Source organism: Chaetodon trifascialis, chromosome 23 (genome assembly GCF_039877785.1).
Source record: "Chaetodon trifascialis isolate fChaTrf1 chromosome 23, fChaTrf1.hap1, whole genome shotgun sequence".
Classification (NCBI taxonomy): domain Eukaryota; kingdom Metazoa; phylum Chordata; class Actinopteri; order Chaetodontiformes; family Chaetodontidae; genus Chaetodon; species Chaetodon trifascialis.
In genome coordinates this window covers 1,887,738-1,905,230 of record NC_092078.1, presented here as the reverse complement: position 1 = coordinate 1,905,230, position 17,493 = coordinate 1,887,738, and the positions used below count along the sequence as shown (strand labels likewise).

The following is a 17,493-nucleotide window of genomic DNA, read 5'->3' as shown; positions in this document are numbered from 1 at the left end:
TCACCAAACATTAAATGCAAATCTCAGTTTGGGCTATATTACACCCTGTAATTCATCCACTACATTCATTTAAGTGCTGAACTCAAAAGGAGTTGTTTTAAGCGACATTCTGGTGTCAAAATGTCAAAAAATGTGAAAATAATTGTTTTTCTAATGTTTAAAACGGGCTGCACGGTGGCGCAGCAGGTAGTGCGCGTGCCTCACAGCAAGGAGGTTGCCGGTTCGATCCCCGGGTCAGGCGGGGCCTTTCTGTGTGAAGTTTGCATGTTCTTCCCGTGCATGCGTGGGTTCTCTCCGGGTACTCCGGCTTCCTCCCACAGACCAAAAACATGCTCATTAGGTTAATTGATGACTCTAAATTGTCCGTAGGTGTGAGTGTGAGTGTGAATGTTTGTCTGTCTTTGCATGTGGCCCTGCAATCGGCTGGCGACCGGTTCAGGGTGTACCCCGCCTCTCGCCCATTGTAGCTGGGATAGGCTCCAGCCCCCCGCAACCCCGAAAGGGATAGGCGGTATAGATAATGGATGGATGGATGGATGTTTAAAACCTGTAAAGTAGTATAAGTATTAAAGTATTTAAAGTAAGTAAGTAAAGTACTGTGGGTGCTCCACCATGCCTTCGGTACATGCTGCTCGAGGAAAAGGGGCCTTTCTGTGTGGAGTTTGCATGTTCTCCCCATGTTGAAAACATGAAACATATTCTCTTTTTATTATCCAACCTTTTAATTTGCTTGTACTTTTATTCTCAGCCATAATCATAGATGGTCATTTTGTAAGCTGTGAAACATCTGAACAGCAGGAGGAGATGCTGAAACTGTGATTGTTAATAAAAGACTTTTGTTTAAATTGACATTTTTCATTGAACCCATTCTGCTCTGTCAGTTTTCCAGAAAGCCCCATTTTTAATTGAGATTTTTTGCTCGTTAAACTGCTCAGTTCCACATACAATCACAATCACAACACAGCTCCACGGTGCAGACTGAAAATACAAAGTGGAATGAACACGGCAGTTCTTAACTTTCCTCATTTACTTTTATTTTATAATGAACATTTTTTTTTCTCATAAACAGTAAAAATAACATGCAAATGAAGCGCAATGTTTTTGAACTCAACTTACCCAACGTCACCTCAACCAAATTCAGCAGCGTTAAAAACTGAACAAAAACTCAACAGAACGTAGTGAAAGCAGGAATACAGAATTTGTGCTTGAGACATAAAAAGAAATTAGATTTTATTGCTGAGGTTGTAACTGTAAAAACATACATCTCCCATGTAAAACATCATTATCATCAGTCTCATTGCCGTTCAGGTTAAAGGATCAATGAGTAATTTCCTCATCACACATTACAGATACCTGTACATTGAATGAAAATATTTTGTGTGCTTCTCAATTCTTAATATTAATGATATATTAATTCCAGGCCCGTTTATTGCTGTTTGAAGACATTCCTGGCAGCACTAGAAAACATGTCATTGCTGTCTTTGTACTGAAGGCACTTTTTATCAGTTTGACAGCAGATTACAATCCTGTGACTTTTGGTGGTGAAGCATCCTGTTCTGACCGGAATGTGAAGTCTTTGCGGTGAGCTCTGCAACATTAAACAAATAATACGCTTGATTATGTTTTAGGGTGGGTTTTACCTCTCAAGTATTGAAGCTTATTTGATCTGATGTTTTGGCGAAGTGCGCTGGCAGTCGTCCTTGATGTTCTGCGTCAGTCATTCAAATGAAATTAAAGAACGTGACTGAAAATCAGAGTTGGTCATAAATTCTAGAATATAACTCAAAGTATGTGGTGATTAAAATAAAGGATTACACGAATATTTCTCAATGCACAAACATAAAATTGTGATTATAAAACGTGATAATTAAATTCCAACATGACATTTGCATTTCCTGGATGTTGAGCTGATGCGAGACCCTGCAGTTGTCGCTCCAACTTCTCTCTACATCTTTTCCTGAAGCTGTCTCGAACGGTAATCTGTCACCATTTTCTTCATTTCGTGGGCAGGTTTAAGATCAGCTTCGTTGAGCAGTTCGTCTGGGTCACCCTTTGGATCATGTTTGTCTCTGCAAAACAGTTACGAGAGAATACCAGAAAGAATGACGGTTTTTCACCTTTGCTTCAGGCTTTATCAGCACAATTCTGAGCTATCCTTAGCAAGTAACGCTAACAATAATGACAACCAAAACAAACAGACTCACGATTTGAGGTGTTTTTCAATGGCCTTCCGTTCGTACACTCTCCCGCTCACTGTGATGACCGGATCAACAAACATCTTGTTGGTGAGGGGGCAGATTAGATGTGGGGGCACAAGCTGTTTCCCAGGATCCACCAATTTCTTTCAAATCAGAAGCAAAGACAGAAAATATCAACATGTCATGAATATGGAAATATGATACATAATAATGATGGCAATATGCATGTTCAACTCGGGAAGTATAGGGAAGATTTGGCACTTAGATCTGGGTTTCCATTTAAGGATGACAAATGCTGCTTTGTGTTGTTGCACAGCAGCAGAGACTTATGTATGTTGTCTGTCAAAGGGCCTGGAGGTCATGTGGAACAACACAGAGTCATCGGCGTATATGTGCATACACACTGTCCACTTTGAATAAAGCTGGGATCTGACAGGTGTTCATGTCGTGTCTTGCATGGCTCCTGTTTTGGATTGCTTTATGTGATGGAGTGGTCATCCTCTAGAACTCTGCTGTTCATTTACCTTCTCCATGTCGTCCCTGGACTGTCTGGCAGTTTCCTCTGTACGTTTTTTGGCTTCCTGTTCGTACTCCTCGCGACTGGTCAGGAATTCTTCGGCCAGAATGCTTCCACAGAAAAGGACACTTTTTTTTAACTCAAATGGCTACGGTGGCCCTGAGAGCTCCGCACGCCACAGCTTAAGGAAACACATGCTAACAGGCAAAGCCAAGCAAATTAAGAAAACATGACAGACGTTACTGTGAAAGTCAAGAAAGCCATCCACCCTGACCCCTTTTACCCACTTTGTGCATTACTTTGTTCTCAAAAAATTGGATGAAACTGTGGATCATCATATTATGGAATTGACTCTGACCTGTCCAATGGGTCTTCAGGCTCAGGGATGATGAGCAGTCCATATATCGCATTGAGGATATCTCTCATGGTGATTTGGGCATTGTAGTTCCGGTCAAATATGTTGTGGCAGATGCGCCCCACATTGTTAATATTACAGTGGTACACCTTGCTCATGTTAAGAAAATGACACGGCAAAAGCAAATATGCTATTCACAGTGATTTCTATTCAGGTTATTTCAAGTTCCTTTGAAGCAACGTTTTTGGAAACACTGGTAAAGAATCACCCAATCACTATGGGCCTCATTCACCATTATGTACTTATACTTACTGATACACTTTTGGAAACAGTCTATTTCCTGGACTGCTGCCAGCAGTAAGGGAAATCCAGGTTCAATTTGAGCTACACTGAAACAGTCCTGAGCTCACATTAGAGTTACTGCTGATCAATCTCACAATTTGTGCCAAGATTAAACAAGTTCCCATACTGAATGAGGCTGAATGTACGAAGGTGTACTTGGCAGGATACAGGTGTGACAAAGCGAAGAAGTGGAGGCTTCACTGGGTAGTCAGGACCAAACTGGCAGAACAACTCAAAGATTCCTTTCTCATAAGGTGTGTCAGGAGGTCCTTCCATGAGAATCTTCCAGAATGCTGAAAGGTTTAGAAGAAAGCCTGAGAAGTTGACGCTGGCACACTGACAATTTAAACAATTTCCCCTCGGGGATAAATAAAGTAATTCTGATTCTGATTCTGATTCCGAGGTTCGTCCGATAATGCTTTAAATGAACTGACTGTTGTCATATGAAAGCAGCCTATACAAATTACCTTGGCTTGATGAAAATGTATTAAAGGATTTTAATGCATTATGTTGGGGGGGGGGGGTCTCAAACTGTGAGGTCTGGTTTAAGACAGCCCACTTTGTTGTTGAGTGTTTATTGTTGGTGTTGTGAGAAAAGCCACAACTCTCAGACTGTGATCAGTAATCACAAAAAACACATCTGAAAACAATGTGGGAACATCTCATGACAGAAGAGCCACTTACTGAAGTCCGACTCTGATGGAAAGATACTAAAGTACGGATGTGGGTTACAGTGGAGGCTCCTCAACTCCTCCAGAATACGTTTGTCCTTTTCCATCAACTGCCCAACTTTGGCATCCCGGATCTTCTTTTTCAGAGCACTAGTTTGACAGATTTACACCAGCATGAGTCTTTTAATACTTTACATCGCTAACGACAAGTGAATCAGTTGGTAATTGCCTCTGTCCTTTACCTCGCTGTCCCGGTCACTTTACTGTCCATCTGGCTTGGCAAGACAGCCTCTGGAAATTCATCATACCCATGGGCAGCAGAGATTTCTGTCAAAAGTCTCTGGAAAGCACCAATTGGAAATGAGCAAGCTCATCATTACAATGCTAACTAAGTAACTAACACTCTGAAGCAGAACCGTAGACAAGAACTGGTGGACTAACTGTAGTGATGGTTGATGGATCAGCTTTTTTCTTGGGTTTCCTCATCTCCAAAGAGAGAACAGTCTCGATCTCAAAAAGCCTCAGACCGTCTTTGCTTGTCTCTGGTCTGAAACAGCAACCCCCTAAAAGCAACAAAGATTCCAAAAACAGCTCGTAAAAACTGTCAATTTACCACCTTTGACACAGTTCATTCATCCGAACTGAAGGCACTTTTTATCAGTCCAGGCCTTAATTTGTTAATCGACATGTTTGGCTTAGCAACCCCTCACACCCATTACCACTGAATGTTTTCTCACCTATGATCATCTGCACTAAGTACATCTAACAGAAAGTTTTCCTTCGTAAATCAACATACTGTAAACATACTGTATGTAGGCTAAAGCTCCCACCCACCTCTGCAGACCCAGGCTGAGGAAAATTATGATCAATTACACCATAGACCCTATATTTTTCGTTTTGGCCACAGTTACTCTTGATTGACTGAGTTGACTGTGGAAGCTGGTTCAAATGAACAACTCACTGGATAACTAAAGTAACTGTCCTCTGAGGTTTCCATACTTTACCTGTTGCATTGCTGATTCCTCGCAGAGTACAAGAAGTATTGCCGGACAATGCTCTGTGCAGACTCTGCAGAGGACTGTCCTCCTCCACTTTTCCAAGAATGATGGAATCCACAATGATGTTAGATCTGATCAGGTTGGCAGTAACGTCATCTGGCTTGTTTGAGGATCTATACACAAAGAATATGTTCACAAGAAATATAATATAGTGAATAAATCACCTGACCTGCTACCCCAAACCCAATTCTGACCTTTACCTTAAAACCAAGCCTTAACATTCTTCGTGACAAAAATGTCCTCAATTGGATCGTTTAAAACTAAATTTTAAGAGCTGATTGGGACCGAATTACCCGACATCATGTCCATCTGTGAGACAAAGAATGCGACGTTTACAGTCTGGAAACTTCTTGACTTTTTCCAACTCGAGCATTCCATGATGTAGAGCATCGTACAGCTTAGTTCTTCCTGCTGCCGTCAGGGTGTGCACCTGTTCCTGGAAAAGTGTGAAAAAACAAATGTTTAGGCTTATTAGCTCATTGTATCACGGCTAAGTATTATCTGGGTTCTGAAGGTGTGGACTGTTTTTACCTTGAACTTTTCGAGCGTCTCTGTGAACGTGTGGAGAGTTTTCACTGTAGAGTCAAACTTCACAAGGCCAATGACATGATGAAAATCATAAGCCATGGTCCGGGTTGCAAAGTTGTCAAAAAGCTCTTTCACAGCATGGATTTTCTGTATTTCCACACCTCCATAGCAATTCTCACTCATGGATGAGCTTGTATCTATCAGCACCTGATGAAATGAAAGTCAAGGCAGGATTGAGTTGTATATTTTATTTACTTCCTCATTCAAGCTCATCTTGAACATACACTTCACAGGGATGTTGTCAGACTTGTTTTATAGCACATGACACTCCAGCAATGTTCTCAAACAGTAGTTCCACCACTCTGCATGTGCTCGACTGAGAAAGTGGCCAGCCAAAGGCACACCTGTGGATTAATCATGCTGCTTAATCAGCATCTTGATGTGCCTCACCTGTCAGGCTGATTGGCTATCTGAAAGTAGAAGTGCTCACCAACATGGATTTTAATAGATTTATTGTTAAAATGTGCGAGAAATAAGCAAATAAGCTTTCTGTGTGTGCAGAAAGAGACCTTTTACTACAATTTGTGACGAAAAATGGAAGCAAAAACAAAAGTGTTGCATTTCTACTTTTGTTCAGCATTTGATCATTTTCTCCTTCAGAAAAAGAGAGAGTCATTTAAAAACTGTATTTCCTGTTGTCTCAGGTTGTCTTTACCTTATATTCAGTTTTGGTTTTGATGATCTGAAACAATGAAATTTGACAAAACAACCTTTTTCTGTACTGCTTGTTGTACCTTCACTGTGGGATGATGAACAGTGTGTGCAGGCTTTAACTCACAGATCTGCTGCTCTACTCTGATCCCACCCAGTGTGATGTTTAAAATGAAGTCATTGGACCTTTGCAGTTTCCTGTCATACTTGCACTGCTGTTTCTCAGAAAACAGTAACTCCAGCTTGTTTTGTTTTGCCCTCTGGATGCTGCACTGAGACAGACTTTTTGGGTGTTCTTTGTCATGTGTTAAAACATTTGAAGTAGAGGATCAACATCACCATTATGGCCTCTTTTGGAGTCCTGGTTGTGACAAACGAATAGCCCTCCCTATGGTCACCAGTCCTGCACAAAAAGCCACAATATTACAGCTGTGCATTTGAACAAAGCAGGTGCCTGAATAGACTTTTTATCATTTTGTCCTGATTTTAGCTCTAATGGGGTTCAGAATATGGCGGAAAATTAAGGTCTCACCTTGCTGCTAATACGTTCACGTCCATGTTTTGGACTTTGCCAGTCAAACAATTAAACACATGGATCATTGCAGGGGTTAACTTGTTTTTAGTCAAATAGACGCCGAGGTTGCCTGTCAAACACAAAGGTACTTGTTAATATTACACACAAGGTAGCACAAAAACAACAGTACGTGAATTAATGTGACCAATAAAAGCAGTTAAGAGAGGAAAATATGGACTCTGACCTTCCTTCACGACCCTCATCCTGACCTGAGCTGCGACTGCCTGGCTTTGCTAACCAGGTGTCTCTATCACTGACTGAGCCTGAATTCAAAACTCTGACCTTTTCCACTGCAGCAGGAACAGCTGACAGGTCTTAACTTCAGTGACAATGGCTAAAACTCCACCTGTTCACATTCCCTGATCATCAATCACTGAGGGTTTGTTACGGCCCTCCTACAGACGATTATCAATCACGTTGTTGATTTTCGGTATTCATTTGTCATTCATTTGTCAATATTCCGTCTCATTATGACTTTATGGAGTCTTAGAGCAACAATAAAGGACAGTAACAATCTCTGGTGCCTCAACATTATTTGTTTTATCTGACACAGTTAGCAAATACAAATATATGCATGTAAGATCCTGCTGTCATTGCAACACGTAAAGCAGATTTATGAAATGGGGTTAGGGTCTCATCATCAGATTTATGGGATCAGGTATTCAGATGTTTGCTGTACCTTCATTTAAGAAGACAAGGTGAGGGTCATCGAGACCTAGATCCTTCAGGAGCAGCGGCGGAGTCACGTTGAGTTGAGGGAAGCCTTTCATGTCTTCTGCCAGGTCTCCCAAACTCTTCTCGGATTTGATGTGAAAGCTGAATGAAAGGGATGAGTGACTGGGTCATCGGGAATTCTGCATTAAAAGTTCTGGGTGTTCGCCATCTTTAGGAATCTGTATGACATCCATGTTTGTGTGTGTGTTATCTCCTTGTCTTTCTTGAACATGACATTGGACGATACGTACTTCTGATCCTTCACGCTGTCGTGAGAAATCCAAAGGTGATGTGTTTTAATTGACGGATGAACGCTGAGCAGAATTTTCTCCACGTCAGCGGCTCTCCGGAGGGACGTTTCCCGCAAAACCTCCTCAGTGCAGTTTGGAATCCTCTCGCCATCTTGACAGAGAGAAAGTCAAAATAAGACGCCGTCAATGATGCAAGAACAAAACCAAGACCTGATTTTAGAGGAGAACTGTGAGACTTCGTTACAGCAATGACGTTTCATTAACAAATCACAGCAACTAACTGAGTAAAATGGTTTTGTAATGGCCAAAACTCAAACCTGAATATCCCCCAAATCACACACCTGATTTTCAAAATGTGCCTGTTGGCAGGTTTGCTTTATTTACCATAAGACACTTTTACCTTTGATTTTCTGAAGGACAGACGCTCTTTCCAGGACACCTGGTACTCCAGGTAGCGTGACTGGATCGCAGAATCGTCTGTCGTCTTCAGACCTCAGAGAAAACGGTGCGTAGTTCTCATGTTCCGACGTTTCTTTCTGGTCAAACAATACGAGACGCTTTAGGAAGAAACACTCAACTAGAAGTCCATCACTCTGTTTCAAGATGTCTGTAGGCAGCTGAAGGTCGTCACGTGTCATTTTCATGAACACACAATAAGAGCTTCAAGGCTGCGATAACATGTAGCTGAACTTGCAACCTACTTGAATTTCTACTCCACGTCAATAGCTAATCCCAGAACGATGCACCTCAAGGGTGGAGATACCTTTGCCTGTGACATGAGATACGCCCAGCAGTACGTCGAATACTCGAAGACATCGAGGTCCTCGATGATCTTTTCTCCTCGTTTTGTTCCAAGCTGTGGCAAAAGTTCTCTGAAGAGCATGTACAAGCCTTCGACCACTGCGATCTGCAGGAGAGACGAACCGTACTGTGACCCGAGGAGCTGCGATAAAGTCTAAAAACAACACAGCGTAAAAGACGGAAGTTTACCTTCTGATTCCTGGATATCATCTCATTCCTCAGCAGTAACTGATACAAACTTTGGGCCAGCGGGTGACATCCAGTCAGTTTGCGTATGAAGCCAATCAAATTCTTGTATCCAACTCCTGGAGCTTTGTTTTTCTACAGCAGTTTAAAAACAATGACAAGCTTCAGTCAGGATTTTTATTGAAAGATTTGTTGTTGGTGTTTGTAGCAGAAGTTAGCTTTACTCACAACGATGTAAAGTGAAGACAAGAAGACACTGATTCCTTTGGGGGTTTGTTGCACTGAGGGCACAACATCGTCAGTGAAGAACTCTCTGTGGTCTGGAACCTCCTCAGAGAACGAGGACAGCCAGAAATTCACCGTCGACCCGTCGGAGATCCCACAGCTGTCCAGTGTGTTTCCGCTGCCATGTTCGCCTCTGAGGACGCCATCAGGACAACCATCAATACGGCACCGACGGTGAGGCGAGGCTGTGCAGGCAGCGCAGTATCTTACCTGTACTGAAGAACATGTGCCGGGATTCCGCTCTCATTGGAGAGTTTGTTCTTCAGGTTAGATATTGTGTCGCTTTCCACGTCCACCGTCACCTCGAAGTCTCCCTGCATCAAGCAAAGCTTTAAAATACAAAGCTTCAAAGCAAAGACAGTGAGAGAAAACTGAGCTGCTACAGTGCAGTGAATGACCATTTCTCCCATAGACCGCCGTTATAGAAAGAAATCTATCAACTTGCTCACAGGACCCCTCCACCAGTGAACAAGCTTAATTCTAACTTTCTGTAGTATGAATTTTTTAACCATGAAGGTTAAGTTTAATGTTTGCAAACCTTTCCCAAAGCCCTGAAAAGCAAGTTAGCATCCTAATGTAGAGAATGTAGAACAAACCAGATTTGCTGGATGAGCAGCTTTAAAAAAACGGGACGGTATCCAACCGCCTGCAGCTGCCATCCATGTTTCAGTCGTCACTTCAGTGGTGAGTGGTTTTCAGAGGTGGAAAAGTCAGTCAAGGTGAATTTTCGCGCAACATATTTCACAGATGAAAAAAGCATCGAGGAAAACTGTCCAACGAATGTATTTTCATCAACTTTCACCTCCAGCCCAGATAAAACATTTTGCATAGAAGAAGCAACACCGACAGCTGCAACACAAACCTGTAGAACGCTTCTATCATCCAGAAGGTTCCCGAGCTGCACAGCGCCGCACTTTACGAGCTGCACGTGAACTCACCTTGAGCATGACGTGGCACCGGACCACATCGGTTCCGTAGGTCTCGGCGACGTCTCGCGTTGACATCTGAGGAGATGCTTTCAGGTTCTCCTTTGGTGTAAATATGGCGTAGATGACGTCTCCATTTTCAATGTGTCTGTCCTTTAAAGACCCTGCAGACGAGCAAAATCAGAATAAGCACTTCACACGCTGTGCTGCACCGTGGAGAAAAGGTGTTTTAGTCACACGAAGGCGACCTGTGGTGCAGAATCACACTGAACGACGATATTCGCTCGAATGAACTCACATGTGTTGAAGAACGGATCATCTGTCAGAGACATCCCGTCCACCGTGTAGAGACAGACGCCTCTGGATGGATCGACGGCTTCGGTGTGACAGATCCTCAGCATCAGGTCTTCAACGGTGTTCTGAGCAGGATCCATATCTGCAAATGATCGAACGATGTGAGACACACTGAGGACAGAGAGGACAAAGACTTATTTTACTTATTTATGCCTGAACAACGGTGTGACTCTCTCACCACTGATGCATTTCGGTGCAGGACATTTGGGGAACGTGTACTGCAGACAGAAGGCCTGCAGCGACTTCTTCACAGGCTGCGATGGAGCTCTCAGTCTGCCAATCGTGTTTCTCATGGCCGAGAAACGATTCTTCTCCACCTGGCTGAGTCCTGCCAGGAAACATGGACGCTTGTCATCACTCTGAATGGACGTTCTTTAATCAGAACATGTGGAATTATGTCTTATAGTACCCATTAAGACCCGCCTGTTCCTCTGTCTCCTTACATGTCTTTCTGTTATTTTGGCCTCTATGGTTCATGTCACCTGAGGCCAGCTCATGAATCTTTGCTGGTTGACTGAAGTAATAATTCTTCATGATGAGAATAAAAATCTAAGTATTTTCACATTCAGCGCCGTCAGAAACACAGGATCCTTCTCCTTTGCACTCACTGATCTTACCCATGTTGTTCAGGTCTTCCTCGGTGACACCGTCCAGGAAATCTCTCTCGTCTTTGACTCCCAGCTCCAGAAACCTGTTGTAGTAAACCTGCAGCCGGTGCTGCTCCAGGAGGTGGAACAGCGCGTCCATCTAACAAAACAGGAGACAGATTTAAAACTCTTCGTAATAAACATCTAACTGTTGACTGTGACTTGGACAAACTTACCTCGGCGTGTTCTGGAGTTACTTTCGGTTTCCCAGCATGTCTTCGGGTTCGTGGCTTTTTCGTGGAAAACGAAACCAAGCGTTGGCTGCGCGCAGAGGTTTCCAAAAGGAAAAACTGCAACACGAACACAAAAACCTGAACGTGAAGGCTGCCTGTCCCTGATGTGATGGGATGGATGAGATATCACAGCTCTTTGACGCCGCTTGGCTCCACACCGCGGCGACACTGGATGTCCATGCGTGTCTATTCGCGCAGTTACGGTATCCGTCCTTACGGCGGACGAAGACTCACATCATTTCTCATTTTATCTGCTCAATAAAACGACTTTATGTTACCTGGTAGGGTGAACCGTTTTCATGGTAGTTTTGCTGAATATCTGACGGATTTCTGCTGGAAATGCTCCTGGTGGTGGTTACTGTGCATTGCTGTAAGAGACAAACACCTGAAAGGACTCAGTCATGTTGAGAGTGACCGCACACACTGTGGAGTTAAAACTATCAGTAACTAAACTGTTTTAGAAACCAGAATAAATAGAATGACACTGGATAAAAAGATTGACTGAATAACTTTTATTGTGAATGAATGAACATGCTGTGATTTGTAATATTAGGCTGCACAAATAAATAAATTGACCTGACTTGAAATATTTAAACCTAAACCTGTGGCCATCAAACTGTACAACTCCTCCCTCTGAATGTCCCTCGGACTTCCTTCTGTATACTCTGTTTATTTTTTCTCAGTATATATATATATTTTGTTGTATATTTGTTTATATATAAACAAACAAACAAACAAACAAACAAACAAACAAACAAAAACATGGAGCAGGACAGAATACAGAACATACACTATACAGTATACAATATATAATATACAGAATACATATATTCTCAGTATAAATATTTTGTTTTTTATATGTTGCTTTTAATATATATCTTTTCTTTTCTTTTCTTTTCTTTTCTTTTCTTTTCTTTTCTTTTCTTTTCTTTTCTTTTCTTTTCTAATTTTAATCTATCTATTCTTGTAAGGAGCACCTGCAACAAAAACAATTTTCCCTCGGGGATCAATAAAGGAATTCTGATTCTGATTAAATGCCATTTCACTTTCTGCCTTATTTTAGGGTGGAAGTCTTAATGTTTTTGTGTGGAAAAAAAAGTGTGCTTTTATTTCTTAGCTGCATTTCTTTCAATATTTCATTTCTACATTTCTTTATTTTTCTTAATGTGTTGCTCTGTTTTAATAACGTCATTTTTTGTATCTGCTGAAAAACACAACACTGTACATAAAAAGTCTTCTTGTACTTGTACTCTCTTGTACACACGGGATTCAGTTTTTGAAGCTGTGACACATCTGGACACGAGAGGCTGAGAGGAGTTTGAGTTTGTTAATGAAAAGAATGTGTTTTTAACATGCTCTTGAACATTTCCTCTGTCATTAAATGATGAAACCTTTGGTGTAATGCATTAAAACATGAAGATGTGTACTGTGAGAGGACATTCACATTCTGGTCTCTGAAAGTCGTTTTACCAAAAATCCACAAAGCACGTGACGAAACCACAAAAGTTTCCAGTCGTGCTGCAAAATACAAATTACACTAAATTAAATGAAATCTTCTAAAGCACATCCTCTTACCTGTTTGCCTGATTCAAAAAAAAAAATAAAATAAAAAAAATGCTGTTTTATTTAAAGAATGTTGAGTCATTTTACAATGTTCTCAGTTTTAATCGGACATGTCTGTATTCTCATTATCGGCCTCTCTGTGGGTTTGGTGTCACCGTGTCCGGTCTTTGTTTCCACTTCTGAGAAATAACTCTGGCCTAGTTTAAGTGCTGATAGTCACCACAGCCGACCCTTACACGCAGGTGAGGCTGATTCAGTAAATCACTGACAATGACAGCTCTCATGTTTGAGCTCGTCCTGTTTGTCATTCAAGGTGGGCTGTGATGAAAGAATAAAGAAGTAAAAGGCCGTTGACAGAAGTATTGAATCATTATCTAGTGAAAGAGTTGAGTGTAAATTCTGGACCAAGACTAAATGTCAAATGGAGAAAAAGGACACTAGAAAGCTGGACTAAAACTTCACACCTCACACACGTTTCCATGGTGAAAACAAACCACAAACACGCCTCTAAACAAGCACGCACGCACGCACGCACGCACGCACGCACGCACGCACGCACGCACGCACGCACGCACGCACGCACGCACGCACGCACTTCCTTTTCACCATGTTTACACATTTCACAACATACAATCCAACATACATTTACATGTTCCTCTAATCCAGCACTGATGGAAGTCGCTTCTGAGCGAAGGACAAGTTTATGAAGGAACAGACATGAGAAGGACGACTTAAATTCCCTTTATTTATATCTGAACTTGTATGTGGTCGAGTTTCTGTGGGTGGAGGTTGATGTTACAGATCAGTGTTTAAAGGAGTCTAGCTTGAATTTGAAGGATAGCACATCAAATATGATTTATTTGGTCAGGATCCAAGAGGTCATGGCATGTTCAGTAAGTCGATGCTATTGATTAAATCCTGCAGAGAATTCACACCGGTGGTAACATTGATCTCCAGGACGTCCTGTGGTGGAGAGTCACATGATGCAGAATTTTCTTGCCACTTCCTTCCATTTGTCAGACTACGCGACTATTTCCATGATGACAGTGTTGCTGCCTCCTCTCTCTGCAACTGTCCGAGCTGCTGTGAGCAGAGAGAGATCAGTGGCTCAGTTTCTCTGAAAATCATAGATTTATGTCTTAATAATGATCAGTAATAATCAGTAAAAGGGTTTACTCAGATTAAGATGTTTGGGTTTCTTTAAGAGCAACCTGTTAACCTGTTAACGCTGTTCAACGAATCTGATTAATAACTGAAAAGATCACCTGCACACTGTGTTGCAATATTGGAGTTTACCTCTGACCTCAAACCTACCATAGAATACAGAGTCTCCCTTCTGGCTGTCTTTGTTTGAATACTGCGACAGCTCTACGCCTTAAGCCTTTCCGTTTTGTAGCTTCAACATAGAGAGTAAGAAGGTGCAAAGAAGGATGCATCACTCTGTCGTGGCATTTGAAGAACAGGAAGCTTGTTTGCACTCCGCATCAACATGTTCTCACACCTTAGATGACTGAATATGTCGACTGCCATTGTCTCTCAAAATGACATAAAGCTTGGAGAGTAGCAGCAACAAGTGTAGTACCAAAACTGGTAATTGGTTAGGTATAAGGAAAGATCGCGGTTTTGGCTCAAATAAGCAAGTTAATAATAAATTATGAAAGTTAGAATGGGTCAACGCTGACTTTTGGTTTCACACGACACACTAACAGCAGTCTCCTGGGTGGAAGTCGTGTGTTTGTTTGACCCATTCATCCACCTAACCTTCCTCTATGTTCTAGACACTATGTCACCTGATTTCCTCTTTCGCTCCTGTCAAACATACTACAACCACTAGAGATGACCACCTAACAGGCTTGACTTGCATTGGGAGGAACAGTCATGCTGCATTAGCTGCTAGCAGCGCCTGTTTGTACTGTAACTACAGACAACTGGATTAATTTTAGTACTGAGGAAACTGTCTTAGCACGACAACTGTAAGGCATTGGAGATACCACCATCACTAGAAAGTGCAAGTTGCACTGATGTTAGCAACATGTGCTTTGAAACTGACTCATTGATGAGTGTGAGGAGAGGTTGGATGCAACTTGAGCCAATCAGCTTCAATGGATTAGGGTTAACATGTGTACAGGTTCATGTATGGTCACAAGGTTCAGACCTTATATGGAGTAAAACCTCAATTCTGATTACCGGCCGTATTACGTGTAAAAATAATTACTGAGCTCATCCGTTATGCAGATGACACCTGACTGTTTTTCACTCACTTTCTCTCCAAAACCAACAGTTTGAAGGACTACAGGACAGGCTTGAAAGATGTAGAAAGTGTCTCAGAAACCAAACAGAAAAAAACTTACCGAGCTGCTAACACAGTTTTGTTTCTTATTGCTTGATCTTATTACCCAATATTAGCTAAGACTGTCTTCTTAGACACTTGCTGGTTCCTACCTCGCTTCCTGTCTTTGTATATGAGTCCCAGTAAGATGGTGGACAGCAGGTACGGAGCTCCCACTACCAGGTGACACATCAGTCCGTGATGAAAATATGAAGTGGAATCTGACGGAGCTGAAGATGAAGGTGGAAAGGAACCTGTGAGGATAAATAAACTCTTATGCACTGAAGTGTGAATGCTTGCATTAGCTAGCCGTCTTCTTCCTTGCCTTTGCACTAGTGTTATTTTATTTCCTGGCAAGTGTCAATCAGTGAAAAGGGGACCTACTCAATAAAACATTGCTCCATAGCGCTACTAGTGGTCAGCACCTCCACGGGCACTCTTAACACCAAAATAAAAGCAGTGACTCCTGTGGTTGACCTATGTAGCACTGTTGTACCTGTAGCCACCCCAGCAGTGATGTCACAGTGCACTGACACATCCTGGAGTACATGTCTGCGTTACCTGAACCAGGTGAGAAGTTGGAGGTCAGAAGAAATAAGATCTTCATCTGCTGATGAAAAACTCCAGCTTATTTAACAAGCAATTATGGTTGAGGCTAGTGACTTGAGGCTACATTAGCTGCTTAGCATAACACATCCAAACCTCCAAAAGAACTGCCAGTGGGCAATTTGCATTGCAGGTAACATAGGTGCCAGATTTGGACAAGGAAGAAGAAAGCATGAAATAAAAAAGATGGTATTGCTGCATCGATTTTGATCCTTTTTTTTTTTTTTTGAAATGCTTAATCACTGGAGTGCTCTTTTAATTCACTTTAAAAAAAAAAAAAAAGTCATATATATCTGACAGACTTTTGCACAGTTATAAAGCAGCTGGACACTGTTTATCTCACCTTCAACAGCCATCCAGCTGCCTATGGATTCTCCACCTCCAGTGATGCTGCACTTGTACAGCCCTTCATCAGACTTCGAGACACTATGAATGGTCATCTCTTCTGTGGAGTTGCTGCTGATGGAGCGGTCGTCTTTGTAGTAATTAAACATGTGGTCGGAGGAGTTCGTCTCAGCTTTGCAGCGCAGAATCACAGCAGCTCCCTCCGACACAGGAAGGACCGGACTCTCCAGGATCACAGTACGATCTTTAGAATAGGAAGAAACACATTTTCTTCTTAGCCCTGTTCAGAGACATGTCATGTGTGGTTTCTGATGTAAAGTCAGATCTATTCAATGCATTTTTAATTTTAACTTGAGGCAGCACAACATGAAACACCTCCCCATGTTTTCAGTACTGTGTGCAATACCGGTGATGGTGATGTTGACGCTGTTGCTCCTCTGCCCATCTTCAGACTCACACCAGTACACCCCACTGTCAGACGGGTATGTGTTTCCGATGATGCAGGTGGAGCCCGAGGACGTGGAGCCCCAGCCGGAGGAGCAGGGTCTGACCCCGCCCCCTGTGGTTTTCCTCTTCACCTTCCAACCAGTGGAGTTTGACTGATGCTCGCAGCTCAGAGAGATGGAGTCGTACCTGAAGAACTGAGACCTGTCAGGGCTGACCCGAAGACAGGCTGGACAAAGGAACGAAGGAACAAACGAGAACAAGAGAAGAAACAACAAAAGCAAATAGAAAGAAGCAAGCACAGAGGGAACAAATGAAGGGCCAATAGGCATATGAAAATAAGGAAATAAAAAAGAAAAAAGAAAGGATGGAATAACGTAACAAGGAGCAAAAAGTCAGGAAGAGTCAAACGGACGACAGAAGACAAAAACAAGAAGAAAAGCAGATGAAGTGCGAAGAGGAAACAGTAAAAAAAAAAACAGTAATACAGAAACACACGAAAAGAAAAAGGTAAAAAACAAACAAACAAACAAAAAAACAAAGGGGAAAAATGCAGGTAGGATGGGTGACAAGGAATGGAAGCGAGTGATAGTGGCATGATGAAAGATGGAGAGAATGAAACAGAAGAAAAAAGAGAAATTACAGAAGAAAGAAGAATAAACAGCACAAAGCAAGAATTACATTACATTACATTAAGAATTACAATACATTTGATTCAAGAGACACTCAAAATATCTGTCAGCAGCGTGTCAGGAGACACTTGAGAAAGAGGTTATTTTCTATGCAGTAAATAAACAGCAGTTTGAACTCACACAGCATGAGGCAGAACGGTGTCAACTGCATCCTGTCCCACCA

The 17,493-nt window shown here is 42.1% G+C and overlaps 2 protein-coding genes across 2 annotated transcripts; both read right to left on the bottom strand.

The window, feature by feature from the left end:
- Window positions 1-1,020: 1,020 nt before the first annotated feature.
- Window positions 1,021-11,384, bottom strand: LOC139351433 (uncharacterized). Its single transcript, XM_070993317.1, has 25 exons — window positions 11,295-11,384; window positions 11,089-11,218; window positions 10,650-10,799; window positions 10,416-10,553; window positions 10,130-10,281; window positions 9,402-9,505; window positions 9,135-9,324; window positions 8,910-9,041; window positions 8,683-8,826; window positions 8,320-8,455; window positions 7,920-8,070; window positions 7,634-7,770; window positions 6,913-7,024; window positions 6,720-6,783; window positions 5,673-5,876; window positions 5,435-5,577; window positions 5,088-5,254; window positions 4,525-4,646; window positions 4,326-4,423; window positions 4,097-4,233; window positions 3,581-3,705; window positions 3,074-3,219; window positions 2,723-2,825; window positions 2,205-2,341; window positions 1,021-2,069 (listed from the first exon to the last, which is right to left on the bottom strand). Exons 2-25 carry the CDS (start codon window positions 11,216-11,218, stop codon window positions 1,946-1,948), a joined length of 3,246 nt encoding a protein of 1,081 aa, XP_070849418.1. The 5' UTR covers window positions 11,295-11,384; the 3' UTR covers window positions 1,021-1,945.
- Window positions 11,385-13,639: 2,255 nt separating this feature from the next.
- On the bottom strand, window positions 13,640-17,493 carry LOC139351599 (Fc receptor-like protein 5). Its single transcript, XM_070993555.1, has 5 exons — window positions 17,451-17,493; window positions 16,601-16,867; window positions 16,193-16,438; window positions 15,357-15,497; window positions 13,640-13,997 (listed from the first exon to the last, which is right to left on the bottom strand). The coding sequence occupies exons 1-5, from the start codon at window positions 17,479-17,481 to the stop codon at window positions 13,936-13,938; spliced, it is 747 nt and encodes a 248-aa protein (XP_070849656.1). The 5' UTR covers window positions 17,482-17,493; the 3' UTR covers window positions 13,640-13,935.